Raw genomic sequence first — 21,046 nt, 5'->3', positions numbered from 1 at the left:
CCAGTGGCTTGGGACAGGGTGGAGTTGAGAGCTGTCCTGGTAGCGGTGGGAGGAGGGGGCATATTGTTCAACATGAGGGGCAAGGGATCAAAACTTGACCTGATAGAGAGAAAAGACTCACCATCCGACGAAGTGTGGTTGCAGTAGCCTCAGGGCCCCAGACAACCAAGAACTGAGCCATGCCCACCGACGGAAAACAAAACCACAAACATTTGGCGGCACGGTGGCTCAGTGGTTAGCACTGCTGCCTCACAGCACCAGGGACCTGGGTTCGATTATAGCCGCAAGCAACTGTCTGTGTGGAGTTTGCACATTCTCCCAGTGTCTGCGTGGGTTTCCTCCGGGTGCTCTGGTTTCCTCCCACAGTCCAAAAATGTGCAAGTTAGGTGGATTGGCCAAGCTAAATTGCCCATAGGGATGTGTAGATTAGGTGGGTTATAGGGGGATGGGTCTGGGTGGGATGCTCCGAGGTTCGGTGTGGACTTGTTGGGCCGAAGACCTGTTTCCACACCGTAGGGATTCTAATGATTCTATGATTTCAAGTGGTCTCGTAGCTGGTAACACTCAGCCTGAGCTTGATGGCTGCCACTTCCACCTCAAAATCTCACCCCACAATTTCACTGGGTATTGAAAACCAGTGCAGCAGCAGGCACTGTCCTAATGACAAACTGATTTCACCCCTCCCTACCTCGATTTCTTCACGCCAATGGATGTGACCAACAGCTTTCTCTCCTTGAAGAATGTGATAATAGCAATCTGCAGCTCAGCAAAATTCTTTGAAGAATTCAGGTTGCTCACAATCAGCTGTAATGCTGTTTGAGGGAGAGGAAAAGAGAACACCATGTTTAGTTCAGACATCTACAGTCATAGAGTCACACAGCACAGAAACAGACCCTTCAGTTTGACCAGTCTGTGCCGACCATAATTCCAACTAGTCCCACCTGCTGCTCCTGGGTCCAGGTCCCTCCAAACATTTCCTATTTGTATACCTATCCAAATATCTTTTAAACGTTGTAATTGTACCCACATCCACCACTTCCTTAGGGTTAATTCCACATGCGGACCACCCTGTGTAAAAAATTTGCCCCTCATCTCTTCTTTAAAATCTCTCTCCTCTCCCGTTAAAAATAGACCCCCTAGTCTTGAAATCCTCTATCCTAGGGAAAAGACAACTGCTATTAAATCTATCTATACCCCTCATAATTTATAAACTTGTATAAGGTTGCCTCTCAACCTCCCACGCGCCAGTGAAAAAGGTCCCAGCCTATCCAGCCTCTCTTTATAACTCAAACCTTCCATACTTGGCAACATCCTGGTAAATCTCTTCTAAACCCTCTCCAGCTTAATAATGTCCTTCCTATAACTGGGCAACCACACATATGTGCAAAAGACGAGCTGAAGCACTTGCAACACTTTGCAGCTACTAAAATAAGTGGATGATCCACCTTTATCCCCTCCTGTGGTCCACTGCACCATAGATGTCAATCTTCAACCACTCAATGTGATGTGCCTTCAGGCATTTCTTCACTGGATACTTCACTTTGTGTGGACCCAACTATGCCCTACACACAAAAAGCAGGACACGTCCAACCTGGCCAAGTACCACCACATGGTCATTAGCAAGAGATGGAAAGGGATGTCAACGGGGTTACTGAGTCACAGAACTAGACCGAAATAACCAGCTCACTGCTGTTCAATTTAGGTGCCAGCACAGCCACTCAACTCCTGACCGCATTACTGCCTTGGTCCAAATATGGACAAGAGACCTGAACTCAAGAGGTGAGGTACTGACAAATGCTCTTGACTTTAAGGTTTAACTGAGTATGGCATCAAGGAGCCTCAGCAAAATTGAAGTCAGTGGGAATTGGGGTAAAACACGCCATTGGTTGGAGTCATACCTAGCACAATGGAAGATGGTCGTGGTCTTTGGGTCTGTCCAAGGACATCAGTGCAGGGATTGCTCTGGGGAATGTCCTAGACGCAACCATCTTCAGCTGTTTCATCAATAACCTTCCCTTCATAGGATCAGAAGTGAGGATGTTCACTGATCCTTACACATTGTTCAGCACCATTTACATCTCTTCAGATACTGACACAATCCACATCCATTTGTGGCAAGACCTGGATAACATTCAAGCTTGGCCTGATAAAGTGGCAAGTAACATTTGCGTCACACAATGACAACATGAGGGTATCGAACCACCCTCGTGGCATTCAACAGCATTCCCAGTCCCAAATTCCCACTATCAACATCCTGGCAGTTACCAATGACCAGAAATTGAACTCAGTCAATCATAAAAATACTGTTGCTCCAAGAACAGGTCAGGTGCTGGGAATTCTGCAGTGAGTAACACACCTCTTGACTCCCCAAAGCCTGTCAACTATCTAAAACCTGGATAAGTGAAGCTCCAGCTATACTTAAGAAGCTCAACATCATCTAGGACAAAGCAACCTGCTTGACTGGCATCTCAACCACCATCTTAAATGTTCACTTTCTTCCTACCAATGCACGGTAACTGCAGTGTGTACATCTCCAAGATGCACTGCGGCAACTTGCCAAGGATCCTTCAACAATAGCTTCTAAACCAGCAACCTCTGACATCCAGGTGGTCAGCAGTAATGGATACATGGGACCGCCAGCACCCCTGCGAGTTTCCCTCCAAGCCACACATCTTGAAAATATATCAGTCATTCCTTCTGTGTTGTTGAGTCAAAATCCTGGAAGTCCCTCCTTAGCAGCACTGTGGGTGGATGACAGAGGTTCATGAAGGCAGCTCACCACCGGCTTCCGAAGAGGCAACTGGAGGAGGGCAACACATCCTGCCATAGTCAACAGTGCCCACATCCCAGGAGAAACAAATTAACACTTGATTCCCTGTCGAGCATGGGTTACCCAGTCTGTTTCCCCACGTTCTCCGAGGATAAAATGTAGGTTCAGAGTTTATATCGAGTTTATTCTGGGTGGAAAACATAGGAGATACAGTAAATGGTAAGTTTTCCGGCACCTATGGGACGAGGAATGTGCTGATTGATCAAATATTTCGGATAATCAAATGGTCCACATAAACAATACTAGAACACATGCTATGTAATAGAAAAGTAATGCAGAGGGTATACGCACTTTATTAACGGCGAAATCACTTCAATAATAAGGAAACTTTGCCTCAAATAAAACTAAGCAGCAGACAGCCTTCTCACTCGCACCCTCAACTGACTATTCAGATATCACAGTATTTGAAGAGAAATTGATTTGAAATTGGATCAACCATTGATATTTTATGTGGCCATTCAATTGAACAAGTATATTTACACAGAGGTAAATAGATTACAAAAAACTGTAATAATTGGACAGGATAATACTGTAAACTCCCCAGTTCAAAGATATGCAAGTTAGGTGGATTGGCCATGCTAAGTTGTCTGTAGTGTTCAAGGATGTGTAGATTAGGTGTGGTAGACATGGGAAATGTGGGGATAGGGTGGGGGATGGGTCTGGGTGGGACGCTGTTCAGGAGGTCTGCGTGGACTTGTTAGGCCGAATGGCCCGTTTCCACACTCTGGGGATTCTATGATTGATAGAATAGAGAACATAGAACAGTACGGCACAGTACAGGCCCTTCGGCCCACAATGTTGTGCTGGCCTATTATCCTACTAAGATCAAACTACCCTGCATACCCTACATTACACTATCATCCGTGTGCCTATCCAAGAGTCGCTTAAATGTCCCTAATGTATCTGACTCCACTACCACCGCTGGCAGCGCATTCCACGCGCCCACCACTCTCTGTGTAAAGAACCTACCTCTGACATCTCCCCTATACCTTCCTCCAATCACCTTAAAAAATTATGTCCCCTCGTAATAGTCATTTCCGCCCTGCGAAAAAGTCTCCGGCTATCCACTCTATCTATGCCCCTCATCATCTGGTACATCTCTATCAAGTCACCTCTCATGCTGCTTCGCTCCAAAGAGAAAAGCCCTAGCTCCCTCAACCTTTCCTCATAAGACTTGCCCTCCAGTCCAGCATCCTGGTAAATCTCCTCTGCATCCTCTCTAAAAGCTTCCACATCCTTCCTATAATGAACCAACCAGAACTGAACACAATATTCCAAGAGTGGTCTAACCAGGGTTTTATAGAACTGCAGCATAACCTCTTAAACTCAAATCCCCTGCCAATGAAGGCCAACACACCATACGCCTTCTTAACAACCTTATCAACTTGGGTAGCAACTTTGAGGGATCTATGGACGTGGACCCCAAGATCCCTCTGTTCCTCCACACTGTCAAGAATTCTGCCATTAACCCTGTATTCTGCATTCAAATTCGACCTTCCAAAATGAATCACTTCACACTTTTCTGGATCGAATTCCATCTGCCACTTCTTTGCCCAGCTCTGCATCTTGTCAATGTCCCTTTGCAACTTACAACAGCCCTCCACGCTGTCCACAACTCTGCCAACCTTCGTGTCATTGGCAAACTTACTAACCCACCCTTCTACTTCCTCATCCAAGTCATTTATAAAGATCACAAAGAGGAGACGTCTCAGAACAGATCCCTGTGGAACACCACTGGTCACTGAGCTCCAGGCTAATACTTGATGTACATAATTTTTGCCAGTTTATCAAGAGTGCTGGTTAAAACAAAGTTGACTGTACTCAGCTGGACAGGCAGCATCTCTGGGGAGAGAGTCACGGTGAATGTTTCAGGTCACTGACCCTTCATCAGCCTGCAGCAGGAACTCTGTGACGTCTCTCCACAGATGGCTGCCAGACCTTTCACAATGGGCTGGAGGGCCTCTTTCCATACTGAAGTTTCTATATGACCTTCCCAGTATTTCCAGCGCTTTTATTCCAGATTTCCAGCATCCCTGACGTCTCTCGTATTACTGAGCGTCCCGATTTCACGTACAAGGTGATAAGACGTCTCTGTGCAGCTCAGCGGAACTGTCTGCTTTTAAAGTTTAGGTGCTGGGAATGAGAAATTGACTGCAACATCTGGTACTCAATAGGAAAACCCTCAGCCCTTCCTCTGAAGTTCAGTGTTGTTTTTACAGAAAGCAATTATTATGAACGGACGAAGCCCATGCATTAATCAACCGACATTGCTGAAGAAAACGGAAACCCTGCCCTAACCCGTCCCTCTGAACTTTGACAAAGTTGCTTTCAAGGCATTGGTTTCACTCAGAGTCATACAGCATGGAAACAGACCCTTTGGTCCAACTCGTCCGCGCCTACCTGAAATCCCAATCTGACCTACTCCCATTTGCCAGCATTTGGCCCATATCCCTCTAAACCCTTCCTATTCATATATCCATCCAGATGCCTTTTAAATGTTGTAACTGTTCCTGCCTCCAACACTTCCTCTGGCAGCTCATTCCATAAATACCCCACCCTCGGTGTGATAAAGTTGCCCCTCAGATCCCTTTTAAATCTTTCCCCTCTCACTTTAAACCTACACCCTCTAGGTTTGGACTCCCCCAGCCTATCCATGTCCCCTCATAATTTAATAAACCCCTGTAAGGTCACCCCTCTGCCTCTGAAGCTCCAGGGAAAATAGCCCCAGCCTATTCAGCCTCTCCCTGTAGTTCAAACCCTCCAGTCATCCTGGTAAATCTTTTCTCCACCCTTTCAAGTTTAACAACATCCTTCTTGTACAAGGGTAACCAGAATTGTACATAGTACTCCAAAAGTGGCCTCACCAATGTCCTATGCAGTTGCAACATGACCACAGTTACCTGATTTGGGGGTTTCCTTGTTTTTCTCCACATACTGAGCCTCTGCTTCCTGATGGAGATTTGCAGCAACCGCCTCAGCCTGGCCATTCGCTCCTTTAACTTTCTCATTGGCTTCTGGTATCTCCGCCTTGAAGTTAAGATCAGTGTGAAAATCAAGGCCATCTCCAGAACTCAGCGAGCAAAGGACAAATCACTTGAAAATTGTCTAATCACTGTTACTTGTTGCACACTAGGTATAAAGCTGCCCACACATAGCTCAGAGGGGATAAGAGTGGTGGGAAATGCAGGATGGGCAAAGGGCAGCTGAGGGACAAGTAGGGAGTGGAGATGGTGAGGGGAGGGAAGGGGGTGGGAGTAGAGAGGAAGGGGCCAAAGGTGACAGGAGGAGTGGAGATAGCGAAGGACAGAGAGAAGCAGAGGATAATGTCACGTGGGGGATGACACAATTTGGTTGGGGTTGATTGGACAAAAGGGGTAGGGATCACGGGTGACTAGGGCAGACAGTGGGGAGTTTGGGGGGGGGGGGGGGGGGGGGGGGAGGTGAAGGGATATTTGCGTGCTGATAGGACTTGGGGAACTCCTTCCCTAACAGCACTGCAAGTGCCCCTACACCACACAGAGCTTCAAGGCAGCAGCTCACCACCGGCTTATGAAGGGGCACCCGGGGTTGGTAGATGATGGCCTAGTGGTATTATCGCTGGACTATTAATCCAGAGACCCAAATAACATTCTGGGGACCTGGGTTCGAATCCCGCCACAGCAGATGGTGGAATTTGAATTCAATAAATATCTGGAATTAAGAATCTAATGATGACCGTGAATCCGTTGTCAATTGTCAGAAAAACCCATCTGGTTCACTAACATCTTTTAGGGAAGGAAACTGCCATCCTTACCTGGTCTGGCCTACATAGAACTCCAGACCCACAGCAATGTGGTTGACTCTTAACTGTCCTCTGGGCAATTAGGGATGGGCAATAAATGTTGCCTGGCCAGCGACACCCTCATCCCATGAATGAATACAGTAAAAAAAAAAAAGTTGAATGCACCAGTGATGCCCACATCATCCTCTGAACAAGTAGTGAGGATTTGCAATGCGGTGCCCGAGTGTGGTAGAAGCAGATTCGATTGAGGCTTCTGGAAGGGAATCAAATGGTTATCGCCAAAGGGGCAGGTCATGGTGGGTGGGGATGGGGGGGGGGGGGGGGGGGGGGGGGGGGGGGGGAGGCGGGTGCTGGAGAATAGCACGAAGAGAATTGTTTGGCTGGAGAGACAGCACAAACAAGAGGGGCTGAACGGTCTCCTTCTGGCCTGTAACAATTCCGTGATTCAGAATGAGGAGAGGTGGGACGGACCATGTGGGAATAGAACGTTCTTTGCTAGGACCTAGGAATGTTTATGCACTTCACCTCGTCACTTTCTGGTTTCCTCCTCGTCACTTTCCGTCTGGTTCTTTCACCCATTATCTGACCTTCTGCACTGGTGTCTTCCTCTATCTTCAGAGCTCCTAGATATGAAAATAATGTAAAACTTAAATTAACTCATCGAACATCAGCACAGCACAGCATGCAAACCTTAGAACTATTCTGGAGCAATGCGCTGTCCCCACCACCACGAGCATAATATTCAGACCATAATTGACAGTGACAAATAAAGATGGCAAAAGTTAACATTGGAAATATTTTGTAAGATTTTTATTGAAGTGGTTCCAGCCAACTGGTAGGATTTTCTGGAATGACTGAATTAGAATGTGATTCTGTATAACTGCAGTGAGTGTAGTACAGGAAGAAAAAGAGCCCATTGTAGTTTTCTGTTGGATGAGCTGCAAAACAATTGGGTCAATCAACATTCTGTCCAATGAAAGTCAATGAGGAGAGGGCAGCACAGCGGCTCAGTGGTTAGCTCTGCTGCCTCACAGGACCAGAAACCGGAGTTTGATTCCACCCTCGGTCCACTGTGGAGTTTGTACATTCTCCTCGCGTCTGTGTGGGTTTCCTCCGGGTGCTCTGGTTTCCTCCCACGGTCCAAAGATGTGCAGGTTAGGTGGATTGGCCATGGTAAATTGCCCATTGTGTCCAGGGATGTGCAGCCTAGGTGGATTAGCCATGGGAAAATGCAGGGTTACAGGGAAAGGGGGGGGGGGGGGGGGGGGGGGCGGGTTGGGAAATGGCGTTGGTCTAGGTGTGATAATCTTTGGAGGGTTGGCGTGAACTCGATAGGCCAAATGGCCTGCTTCCACACCGTAGCTTCATTGGAACGAGATTTCGCACATTGGTCTGGGCCGCATAATTCCAGAGCAAAGTCACGAGAAAAAGATACTTTCTTTGTCTTCACAGGTAATGTTTGTAGACTGTTGCCATCTTCACGAGTGCTGGAACCTTTCTTTTTTGCAACCAAGTTAGCCAACATTGCACTAAAACAAAAAAAAAATCAACTACCTTGCGCATGTCCAGCACATTCAGTTTTGGTCTGAGGGGTTACTGGTAATCTATCACCAAGTGTCTTAGCTTACGGAAGAGTTTGAACAGTTACGGAACCAAGGTGCTTGGATGGAGACAAGATGCATGCCAGTCATCTTGCAGAACTGGCTAAGACGGGCTGAATGGCCTATCGCTGAGCCTATGAGTTTTCTGATCAAACCATATTTGGGAAGGCTTGACTGCCTGACATGGAGTTCACACCTGCTCTGTGTAGGGGCAAACTTCAATTAGCCTGACTGAGGCATGGGCCCTCAACATATAGCATGAACAAAGTTCAGTGTCAGAAATGCTGGGGAAGTGTTAGAAATTCCACACCGGGCACTGAAGATTTACAAGTTGTTGCAAATAGGTAATGACGAATTATCACCTCCCACCCCAAATGGATGTCAGGATCTGGCCTTTCACAACAATTGATCCAGTGGTGTTAAAACGGGCAGCCTGGGATAGTTTCCTGATCAGCTGAACAATATACAGTAACACTCGTTTAAGTTGACTCTGTATCGAGTGGAATGCTTCATTAGCTGGATCTTTGGGATTCGGACTGTTGTGTCTTCTTTATTTAACAGTCCAATCATTGGCAACTGTTCCAACACAGTCTAGCTGTCAAAGACAAGCTCATCAGAAAGAACAAGATTGGATTCTTTGTAAAAAGTTAACTTCAGTGAGATTATCTGGCTAACCAGGCAGTTAAATTGCTGATTCCAATACACTGTGACTGAGAAGCTGCTGAGAGTTAGTGGCAGGGTTAAAGGCAGTGCTCCTTGAAAAGCCATTGTTCAGCATTTTCCTTTCAGTGGTTCCACACGTCCCCTGTATGGATCATTTTGTTTTTTTCCTGTACTGAGGTAGCGTAATTGCTATTAGAGTCATAGAGGTTTACAGCGTGGAAACAGAACCTACGGCCCCACTTGTCCATGCTGACCAGTTTTCACAATTAATCTAGTCCTATTTGCCTGCATTTGGTCCATAGCCCACCATACCTATCCCATCCATGTACCTGTCCAATCATTTCTTAAATGACAATATTGTACATACCTCCACCACTACCTCTGGCAACCTGTTCCAGACACTCACCACCTTCTGTGCGGAAAAAAATTGCCCACCTGGACCCTTTTGTATCTCTCCCCTTTCAACTTAAACCTCTGCCCTCTAGTTTTACACTCCCCTACCCTGGGGAAAAGCTGTTGGCTATCTACCTTATCAATGCCTCTTACATTGTAGACCTTTATAAGGTCAGCCCTCAGTCTCCTTCGTTCCAGGGGAAAAAAGTCCCAAACTATCCAGCCTCTCCTTATAACTCAAACCTTCCAGTCCAGGTAGCATCCAAATAATCTTTTCTGAACTCTTTATAGTTTAATAATATCCTTTCTACAGTAGGATGATCAGAACTGCACACAGTACTCCAATTATGGTCCTTTCAACATCTTGTACAACTGCAACAAGACATCCCAACTCCTTTACTCAATGCTCTGACCAATGAAAGCGAGCATGCTGAAAGCCTTCTTCACCGCCTTGTCTACCTGTGACTCCGCTTTCAAGGAGCTACGAACAAAGCAGCATTTGGATCAACCGAGTAATGCTACAGAAATTACTAGCAATATTTAAAAATATAAAAGGTTTGGAATGAGCTGAAACCTCCACTTCCCCAAGAGACAGGTATTATTGCAGCAAATAGTTCAGAATATTAATGATACATCAGCTTCTATTGCAAGGGGCTGGAACACTGAAAGGAAGCATGCAGTAATTATACAGCGCTTTAGTGAGACCACATATGAAATATTGTGTACAGTTATGGTCTCTGGACTGAAGGAGGGATTTACTTGTCTTAAAGAGGGCACAACAAAGGCTCATTATGTTGATTTTTGGACCGTCCTACGAGGACATGGTTAGCCCTGCTGCCTCACAGCGCCAGGGACCTGGGCTCGATTCCACCTTCGGGCGACTGTCTGTGTGGAGTTTGCACATTGTCCCTGTATCTGCGTGGGTTTCCTCCGGGTGCTCTGGTTTCCTTTGGTCGCCCAGTTATAGTAAGGATATAATTAAGCTGGAGAGGGTTCAGAAGAGATTTACCAGGATGTTGCCGAGTTGGAAGGTTTGAGTTATAAAGAAAGGCTGGATAGGCTGGGACTTTTCTCACTGGAATATAGGAGGTTGTGAGGCGACCTTATAGAGGTTCATAAAGCAGTGAGGGGTATAGATAGAGTTAATGGTAGTTGTCTTTTCTCTAGGATGGAGGATTTCAAGACCAGGGACATATTTTTCACGTGAGAGGAGAGAGATTTAAAAAAGACATGAGAAGTAAAATTTTTTACACAGAGGGTGGTTCGTGTGTGGAATGAACTTCCCGAGGAAGTGGTGGATGTGGGTACAATTACAACATTTAAAAGATGTTTGAGTAGGTACATTAATAAGAAAGGTTTGACATGATATAGGCTAGGAGCAGGCAAGTGAGACTAGTTGGATTATGATCAGCATAGACTGGTTGAACTGAAGGGTCTGTTTCCATGCTGCATGACTCTATGCGTAGGTGAGTTAGACATGGGAAATGCAGGGTTATAGGGTTAGGGTAGGGGGCACGGATCTGGGTGGGATGCTCTTCGGAAGGTGGGTGTGGACTCGATGGGCCAAAATGGCCTGCTTCCACACTGTAGGCGGCTCTACAAGAGACTGAGTATAACGCAACTGCATTCTCTGGAATTCAAAAGAATTGAGATGTGATTAGATTCAGGGCAGATGATGACAAAGAGTTCATGTCACTCCACTAATAATCCTGAAACCTAGGTTAATGCTCTGAGGACATGATGGTGGAGAAGTAGTTTATGGGTGGTATGCTCGGAGATGATGGCCATGAAACTGCCACCGATTGTTGTAAAACCTCACTGGTTCACCAATGCCCTTTAGGAATGGAAATTTGCTGTTCTTACCCAGTCTAGTCTACATGTGACTCCAGACTCTCAGCAATGCAGTTAACTCTCAACTGCCCTCTGAAATGGCCAGGCAAGCTACTCAGTTAAAGGGGGTAATTAGGGATGGGCATCAAATGCTGGCCTAGTCAGTGAGGCCCACATCCAATGAAAGAATAAAGAGAAAAATAAGTTTAATTAAACCTAGAGTACTTGACAGAGTAGATCTTGGGAGGATGTTTCCCCTGTTGGAGAGTCTAACTGGGCATACTGGATTGGCTATTTAGCATTGAGAGAAGGAAAGGTATCTTTCTCCTCGGAGGGTGGAAAATCTTTGGAATTCTCTATCTCAGAGGACTGTTGGTGTCAGATATTGATTGATGTGTGAATGCTAGGAGGGGACTGGCTAATGTTGGGACATTATTGAAGAAGGGCTGTCAGGAAAAGCCACAGAACTTTAGACCAGTGAGCCTTACATCGATGGCGAGTACGTTTTTGGAAGGGATTTTGAGGGCCAGGATTTACATGTATTTGGAAAGGCAATGTCTGATTAGGGATAGTCAGCATGGCTTTGTGCATGGGATGAAGGCAGAGTGATCAACATTGTCTATATGGACTTCAGCAAAGTCTTCGACAAGGTTCAGCATGGTAGATTGCATGGGATCCAGGGGGATCTAGCCAATTGAATACAAAACTGGCTCAAAGGTAGCAGATAGAGAATGGTGGAGGGTTGTTTTTTGAACTGGAGGCCTGTGGCCAGTGGAGTGCCACAAGGACCAGTGCTGTGTCCACTGCTCTTCATCAGTTACATAAATGATTTGGGTGTGAATACAGGAGGTATGGTTAGTTAGTTTGCAGATGACAGCAAAATTGGTGGTGTAGTGGACAGTGAAGAAGATTATCTCAGAGTACAATAGAGCCTTGATCAGAGGTGCCAATGGGCTGAGGAGGGGCAGATGGAGTTTCATTTGGATAAATGTGAGGTATTGCATTTTGGTACAACAACCCAGAGCAGGGCTTACAGCTAATGGTAGGACACTGCTGAACAAGAAACCAAGGGATGCAGGTGCATAGTTCCCTGAAAGTGGAGTCGCAGGTAGATAGGCTAGTGAAGAAGGTGTTTACTGGTCAGCACATTGAGTGTAGGAGGTGGGACGTCATGGTGTGGCAGTACAGACATTGGTGAGGCCACTTTTGGAATACTGCATACAATTCTGGTCTCCCTGCTACAGCAAAGATGTTGTTAAACTTATTAGGGCGGAAAAAAGATTTACAAGGATGTTGCCAGGGTAGGAGGGTTTGAGCTATAGGGAGAGGCTGGACAGAAAGGGGCTATTTTCCACGGATCATCGAAGGCTGAGGGGTGACCTTATAGAAGTTTATAAAATCATGAGAGGCATGGATAGGGTGAATAGCTAAGGTCTTTTTCCTCAAGTAGGAGAATCTATAACTAGAGGGCATATATTTAAGGTGGGAGGAGAAGGATTTAGAAAGCATCTAAGGGGAACATTTTCACACAGAGAGTGGTGTGTTTATGGAACAAGCTGCCAGAGGAAGTGGTGGAAGCTGGTACAACATTTAAAAAGCATCTGGATGGATGTATGAGTAGGGAGGGTTTAGAGGGATATGGGCCAAATACTGGCAAATGGGGCTAGATCAGATTAGGATGTCTGGTCGCATGGACAGGCTGGACTGAAGGGTCTGCCTCCATGCTGTATGACATTATGAGTTGAGCTATAGGGGAATCAGGCAGGATCGTATCGAATGGCAGAGCAGGCTCAAATGCTGGCAAGGCTCACTCCAGCTCCCGATTCCTAGATGGTTATGTGGCAAAATCAGAAGTTTGTGAAGTTTAGCATACATATCTGGGTTCAACTGATTAGGTGCATATGTTAAAAATATCCTTACTTCCAGTTTGATTGCAGTCCACTACTATCTTTACAGTCTCCGGTTTGGTGTCATCTACTCTATTGGTGCATGGACCTTCTCCACACAATTCCTTTACTCCACCAACAGCCGAAGGCTGCTGTGCACCAGTGGGAGGTACTGGGGCTGCTATCTCTCCAGCCTGCTGACCCTTGTCTGATACTGCAATATTGGGCAAGACGTCAGAACTCCTTGCTTCGTTGCCTGCCTGCACTGAGGAGTTGGTTTTCTGTCCCCTTCTTCTCCTCCTCCTTCTCCTCCTCCTCGAGCGTTTCCAGATCACTGGGTCCCCCAGCCCATCTCGGCTTGCCGAGCACATCGACCTGGCAGACTTGCTACCAGCTTGGATCGCCTGCTCCTCCGGCAGAACGGAAGCCGGCTCTCCCTCGGCTTCCTCCAACAGCAACACGGCATTTTCATCCAGGTTTTCTGCTCGAACCAGGGGCTCAGAGTCCGTCGGAGGTTCCCTGGCTGCCACACCATCAGAAATGGCGGGTCCGCTGTTGGCTAGCCAAAGGAGGTCTGCTGGTTGAAGGACCGCTGAGCCCTTGGAGGTATTCAAAGCTTCACTTATTTCCTTCCCAATGGTGTGCTTCTCCAAGGGTTTAAAATCAGCCTTCGAATCACGGTCGTGCAACACGCCCAAAGGTAAAGGCAGTGATTCAGCCTGATCTTCTAAATGGTGCTCAATGGTAATCGGCGACTCTGCCTCGTTTTGACTTTCGGGTTTCTGTAGGAATGTGCACCGATTCTCTGTGTCAGCCATTCCCTGCTCGTATTGCGGTTGTAGTTTCAAAGACGGAGCAAATTCTGATTTCGAGACTGACCTTCCATTTCTCTCCGAGGCGGATGACCCAGGAAGGTTTGTTCCTCCATTAGTGTCAGAGATGGATGACCCAGGAAGCTTTGACCCTCCAATACTCTCCAAGACAGATGACCCAGCACAATTTGTCCCTCCCATGCTATCGGAGATGGATGACCCAGGAAGATTTGTCCCTCCATTACCCTCCGAGATGGATGAACCAGGAATATCTGTCTGCATAGCTTCAGTCTCTGACATGAATGATCCAGATAAAGTTGCTCCTCCAGCATCAGGCTCTGAGACAGTTGACTCTGGGAGGCTTGTTTGCTCAGGCCCAGGCTCTGAGATGAATGACCCGGGAAGGTCTGACCCTCCAGTATCGGGTTCTGCAGCAAACGGCCCAACGAGTTCCGCACCTTTGGCCGCAGTCTCCGAGACGGTGGATCCGGGAAGGTTCAGCCTCGCAACCTCGATTCCAGAGGCCTGGGACCCAGAAGGGTTTGTCAGCACAGCCTGCACGTTTTCACTTGTCAGTTTGTTGGGGAAAGCAAGGAGCTCTTCCTTTTCTGTGGGCGTGCAGCTGTCTGGCTTGCTCCCGGGTTCCACGTCAGGGAAGACTGTCTTGAATTCTCCAGCAGGTTCCACTGCGCACTTTGGATGTTCTGCTGTTTCGTGAAGGGTTTCCCTAAACGGTTCAGAGATTCCCCTCCTGTGACCAGCAACTTCAGGAGGCAGGACTGGCTCTACCTCCCCGCCTACCCCCATCAACTCACCGGAGACCTGGCCACCTTCAGGACTCAGGGGCAGGCTCTCGGAACATGGCTTGCTGCCCTCGTGGCTTTCGGGCCCCAGGGGTGCCTCAGAGCGTTCAGTGTCCCTTCCGCCTGCCCGCTCTTCCTGTCTCCCAGGCATCGCTTTGCCTGCAGACGACACGGATTTCCGAGTCTTATTCCACTCACCAAAGGCAGAAGCTGCCTGAAAATCTCAGTGCCCTGCTTCCGTCTTGTCAGCCCTCCGAACGACGTGACTTTTTGCAAGAACTCCCAACATCGGAAACCCGGCCGTCAAAAGGAAACCACCTTTACCCGCACCCCTCAAACAGTCTGCTCACTCTCCTCCAACCGGCCCATCCAAATGTGGTCAGATCGCCCTCGAGGCATGGCAACTGATTACACGCTCCAAGGATCAGGCCGCACCCTGTTCCCCGTGCCAATCAGCGATGCAGAGGACCTGGCCTCGTTCAGGCTCAGTTGATCCGACGTTACACGCAACGCTGCCTCCTGTCACTTCTCATCAAGCCCTTGAGAAGCCCAGTGTCTACCCAAACAGAAAGAATTTGAAAAAACAAACGCAAGCTCGATGCTAAAGAGAAAGTTCAGCTTCCAACTCAAGTCTTTGAGACTGCGCTGACCGAGGTGAGCACTTTCCTGCACAAGTTCTCAAATTAAAAATTTACATCTTTCACTTCCCTCATGATTCCATTTCAATCAGAAGAGACAGAATGTAAATGGGAAACCCCTTCCCATTCCTGCAGTCCCCACCTCAATCACCAGGGCACTGAAAAATATTTCAATGCAGAATGGAACCAACTTGAAATGTTCACTCTTCGTGTCTGAGCCACGGCAGGAACTGCTCGAGCTCGGTCCTGCTGTGATGCAGGAAACACAGTGGCGATTTTCACACAGCCAGGTCCCACAAAACAACAATGAACATATAGTAATATCTTCCTCAGTCATGATGTTAGCTGGTGGGTGGGGTTATACCTCAGCGCAGGACAGTGACAGGGAAATGCAACTCTTCTTCTGATAGTGACCATCAGATCTTTTATGTCCACCGGAGCGGGCAGATGGACTCAACCTCATGTCCAGAAGGTGGGACCTCTGAATCAGAGTTGGTACAGGATTCTGCCAGTCATATCTGCACGTGCTCGCTGAACAATTTACTGCCATCATCCCACTCTTTGCCCACAACTGTGAACATTATTTTTCTTTAAATAATACCTTCTTCAATGCTTCGATTGAACCAGACTCCACCACAATTACAGACCTGAACCACTCACTGCGTGAAAAAGTTTCTCCTCGTGTCACACATGCCTCTTTACAAGATCATTTTTAATCAGTGCCCTCTTGTTCCTGATCCTTTTACAAGTGGAGAACAGATTTTCCCCTCTCTACTCTGACCTGACCCCTCGCAACTTTGAAATCAGCTCCTTTTGTCACATTCTCCTCTCCAAGGGAAAGTCTCATTTTCAACACTCCGTCTGCATTCTCCCCAATGTGCAAACATCCTTCCTAAATGTGGTCCCCAGGATTCTACTGACTGAGGTCAAACTTGAAAGGGTTTCAGAAAAGATTTACAAGGATGTTGGAGGGTTTGAGTTATAGGGAGAGGCTAGAAAGGCTGGGACTATTTTTCTTGCAAATTTTGAGGCTGATGGATGACCTTATAGAGGTTTATAAAATCATGGGGGGCATGGATAAGGTGAACAGCCAAGGTCTTTTTTCCCCAGGGTAGGGGAGTCCAAAACTAGAGGGCATAGGTTTAAAGTGAGATGGGAAAGATTTAATAGGGACCTAAGGGGCAGCTTTTTCATGCAGAGGGTGGCGTGTGTATGGAATGAGCTGCCACAGGCGGTGGTGGAGGCAGGTACAACATTTAAAAGGCATCTGGATGGGTACATGAATAGGAAGGGTTTAGAGGGATACGGGCCAAATGCTGCCCATTGCTAATTGCCCCTGAACTGAATGGCTTGATTGGCTATTTCAAAGGACAGTTAGGAGTTGCCCACATTGCTGTGAATCTACAGTCACACGCAGGCCAGACTGGGGTCAGGTTTCCTTCTCTAATGAACCAGATAGAGTTTTACAACAACTTATTGATTCATTTATTGATGGATTCAAGTTTTATTAATTGAGTTTCAAGGAGTTGCCCTAGTGGGATTCAAACCTGTGTTCCTACAGGATTAGGACTAAACCTCTGGCTTACTACCCCAGTGACACTACCACTATAATACTGCCTCCTCTTGGTTAAGACAAACAGATATTTTTGACGGAAAGCTGGATTTGTGAATGAGGGGGAAGGGAATAGAAGGATATGTTAAAAAGCTTAGGAAAAGCAATAAGGCCAGAGGCAGGTAGGCAGATCCCCCATCCACAGCACTTTCCAGAGAAAGGACAGCACATCAGGAGGCTGAAGAGAGCTGGAGGTGCTGGTGCAAAGGGAATGCGGAAAAGTGCAAGTTGTGCACTAGTTTTTGAACAGGTATTAGTTACGAGTTAATTTCTAGAACAGAAGGCAGCTTTGGTCCTGTTCGGAAAGCATTGACATAAACCACATTCTTTACCGAATTCCATTCCGTTCCCGAGATTCCGGTGGGCTTGTTTAAACGGTGGGCTTTCTTTAACAACATCACACTGCAATTCCTCTGGGGAGGGCTCTTCCACAAACTAGAGAGGAACACAGATGTACAGATGTGTTAGTAATTATTTTAGAATATAGCGCAGTCTGTAATAAGTGTCATTCCCAATAGGAAGGTGTCAGCTTGCAGTAATGGGGGAGGAAGGAGGGAAAAAAAAAAAGGGTCCGTGGGGAGTATGAATCACCTAGATCACCAATCTTGACAGAGGCAGCTTCTTCCACTGACTGTTTTGATCTTGACCACAGGGTGGCACAGTGGCCCAGGGCTTAGTACTGCTGCCTCACAGTGCCAGGGATCTGGGTTCGATTCCACATGTATGGGGTGGTGTTCCCACATATCTGCTGCCCCTGTCCATCTAGACAACAGGGGGGAGGGGTCGCAGATTTGGAAGGTGCCGTCAGAGGTGCCTTGCTGAGTTGCTGCAGTGCATTTTGAAGATGGTACACACTGCTGCTATTATGCATCAAGAGTAGCGTAGAGGATGAAAGCTGAAGGCGATGGATAGGGGACTGGTCACATGGTTTGCTTTTTCCTGGATGGTGCCAAGCTTCATGGGTGCTGTTGGAGCTGCACCCATCCAGGCGGGTGGAAAGTGTTCCATCACACTCCTGACTTGTGCCTCGTAGGTGGTGGACAGGATCTGAGGAGACAGGAAGTAGGTCATTTGCTGCAGTCTCTCACCTGCTCTTGTAGCCACAGCATTTATATGGCTGGTCCATTCAGTTTCTAGTCAAGTTTAACCCCCAGGATATAGATAATATCTCCCTTGATGGAGATGGTCATTTGTGCCACTTAGTGCAGGAAATAGCACTTGCTACATGACAGCCTACCTACAAGTTCAAAAATAATAAATTGTATCCAACCCTTTCCTTTGGTTAAGTAATCAGCTTGTTATTTTTTTTTATATAAGGTTTGACGATAGTGGTAACATTACCATCTTTGCTTGCATTTTTAGGTCTTCAGTCTTTAATTCTTCTACAGCCAGTACAAAAGGTTTCGGAGTCACTGTCTGCACTTCTTTATCGACCAAGCCTGGTTTAGGTGTTATAATCCCAATGTCCTGTTTCTGTACTAAAAAGGATGAAAATATTAGATGAGATTAGATATTATCATGTGCACACCAATGCAAAGTGACATTTAATGTCGCCACGCTGGGTGACATCTTCAAACAGGATATAATGCAAGGTAGTAATGCAATAGAGCTCATTGTTATGTTTCCTTCAAGGTGCGCTCCCCTTCTTCGTGGTACAGGCTCTGGGATCTCTGGAATGAGCTTCGGGTCTTGATTACGAGTTCCATCTCCACCGGTGATCCCACGACCGCCATGTATGAACCGGAGCCACGGGCCTAGCTCCAGGCTCGTCCATTCACGATGCTAAAGTCTGTGCGACCACCACACCAGAGCCAGAGCCAGCCATGGGCCTGGGGATAATCTGTGCACCTGCACTGTGGTCCATCAGTACAAAGCAGTCAGTAAACCTGGCCACAGCGGAGTCACTGCTGCTCATTAGCCAGAACTGCTTTGGGTAGGTGGGTGCATTGGGGGTGGCGGTGTGTGATGTACACAGCGAGGTTGGTGTCTGTGTGTGAGTGTCAGTGTCAGTGTCAGTGTCAGTGTCTATACGTGTCTGTGATGTGCAGGGAGGTACCATGCTTGTTCAAAACAAAGGGTCACAAACAGAACGAAGTTCAGAAGAAACTTATTTGCCCCGAGAATAGCTGGGCTATGAAATGTGCTGCCACAGGGAATCACTGAGGCCAAGTGCACCAGTGCATTAATTGGCTCATTTGATAAGCACGAGGGAGAAAGATTATTTTCATACGTCCATGGAATGCAGGTGTTCGCTGGCAACATCAGCATTTACAGCCCATTTCTAAGGCAGTTGACTCTCAACGACATTGCTGTGAGCCTGAAGTCACAGATAGGCCAGAGGACATTTTTATGACCACTGATCGTGGTTACACAGTCACCATTAAAGCAACTTTGAATATGCAGATAGGGTTTGATCAGGATGTGTGGGAGGAGACCCCTGTGGAGCATAAATACTGACAATGGGCCTGCTCACTTGTTATAACTTTTATGCCAATAAATCTCAAGCCAGAGAGTCCAGATCCTGTTGAAAGCTCTTTCCCTGATTAATACAAAAGCAAAGTGCTGGATCCCTGATTACACTAATTTAGTCGGTGAATTCCATGCAAAATGTTGATAAGGCTAGTGTTTATTTTCCATACAAGCCTCCTCCCACCCTTCCAGCACATCCTCCTGTTCCGTTCTCCCTCGTATGCTTATCCAGCTTGGCTGTAAGCATATCTACACTATCTGCCTCAACCCCTCCTTGTGGCAGAGTGTTCCACAATCTCATCACTCCCAAGAGAAAGAGGTCTCGCTGAAGAGAATAACACATTGCTGAAGCTTTTCATCATCAGGACAAATGCAAGAATGCCAAATTTCAAATGATCACAACAATTTATACCTTAGGAGAAAAAGATGCTGCTGGATTGGCAAGTTGACAGTTTGGTTAAGGCATTACACCTTGGAGAAAGCAAGAGGGCAACTATAGGCTTCCCAGGCTTATGAGAAAGGTTGAACATAGCCCCCCTGCATACAGAGAATGGGTACCAGTGTAGACTCTATTTAAAGAAGTTTCTCTCGAATTTCCTACTGTACTTAAGACTCCTTATTTCAGTCTCTCCCGGCAACTTGGTTAAGGTAACCTGTCCTCATATTTCATTGAGATTCATGTGAATCTCCTCTTCACCCACAACCAGTCATTGCAATATTCTCGCATTTATCAAGGAAAGACAACATTTTTTTGTTCATCATGACACATTATTAGTGATAATTCTTACCTGAGTCACTGTTACTTTGTGCAGAACTTCCACATGTATCCTTTACTGACAAACACCCTGGCTCAGACAAGGAGCTAGTGTCGCAAGGCGGTCGCTCCAAAATTTCACTCTGTAGGAAACATAATGCATGAATGAATATAGGTAGATCAAAATGAGCCTACACTGGTGTATTAGACATAACATAATAGTGTTAAAAATTCTTTTATGGGATGTAGGTGTTGCTGGCAAGGCCAGCTACAGGTAGGATATTATTAAGCTGGAGAAGGTTCAGGAAAGATTTACCAGGATGCTGATGGGTATGGAAGGTTTTAGATAAGAAGGCTGGGACTTTTTCACGGGAGCATAGGAGATGAGAGGTGACCTTATAGAAGTCTATTAAATAATGAGAGGTATAGAAAGAGTCAATGGTAGGTGTCTTTTCTGCAGGATGGGGGATTTCAAGACTAGGGGGTACCTTTTCAAGGTGAGAGGACAGAGACATGAGAGACAATTTTGTTTTTAACACATTAGGGTGGTTCGTGTGTGGAATGAACTTCCAGATGAAGTGGTTATGTGGGTACAGTTACAACGTTTAAAAGACTTTTGGATAGGTTCATGAATAGGAAATGTTTGGAGGATATGGGCCAGGAGCAGGCAGGTGGGACTAGTTTAGTTTGGGATTATGGTTAGCATGGACTGGTTGGACTGAAGGGTCTGTTTTCATTTGTATGTCTCTATGACTCTATGACAGCAACTGTAGTTCATCCCAAATTGCCCTCAAATTGAGTGTCGTGCTAAGTTCATTTCAAGGGCAGTTAAGAGACAGGCACATTGCTGTGGATCTGCAGTCACGTGTAGGCCAGACCAGGCAAAGACAGCAGATTTTTTTTTCCGTCAAGTGTATTAGTGAACCAGATTTCATGATGATAATTCTCACGGTCACCATTACAAGACAAGTGTT

The 21,046-nt window shown here is 46.6% G+C and overlaps 1 protein-coding gene across 17 annotated transcripts in view; it reads right to left on the bottom strand.

Moving 5' to 3' along the window:
• Positions 1–21,046, bottom strand: part of LOC109910522 (nucleolin-like) — an 89,027-nt gene that overhangs the window by 37,483 nt on the left and 30,498 nt on the right. For all 17 annotated transcript variants that reach the window (XM_048620124.1, XM_048620116.1, XM_048620121.1 and 14 more), the window contains 6 exons: positions 20,107–20,215; positions 18,191–18,327; positions 17,182–17,284; positions 7,137–7,234; positions 5,731–5,857; positions 689–812 (listed from right to left, as the gene is read on the bottom strand). In XM_048620124.1, the coding sequence (XP_048476081.1) occupies positions 689–812; positions 5,731–5,857; positions 7,137–7,234; positions 17,182–17,284; positions 18,191–18,327; positions 20,107–20,215 (698 nt within the window). The remainder of the gene's footprint in view (positions 1–688; positions 813–5,730; positions 5,858–7,136; positions 7,235–17,181; positions 17,285–18,190; positions 18,328–20,106; positions 20,216–21,046) is intronic.

The sequence above is a fragment of the Rhincodon typus genome, chromosome 45 (assembly GCF_021869965.1).
Source record: "Rhincodon typus isolate 14 chromosome 45, sRhiTyp1.1, whole genome shotgun sequence".
NCBI classification, from domain to species: Eukaryota; Metazoa; Chordata; class Chondrichthyes; order Orectolobiformes; family Rhincodontidae; genus Rhincodon; species Rhincodon typus.
Note: the sequence above shows the minus strand (reverse complement) of the source record. Positions and strands in the feature narration are given on the sequence as shown.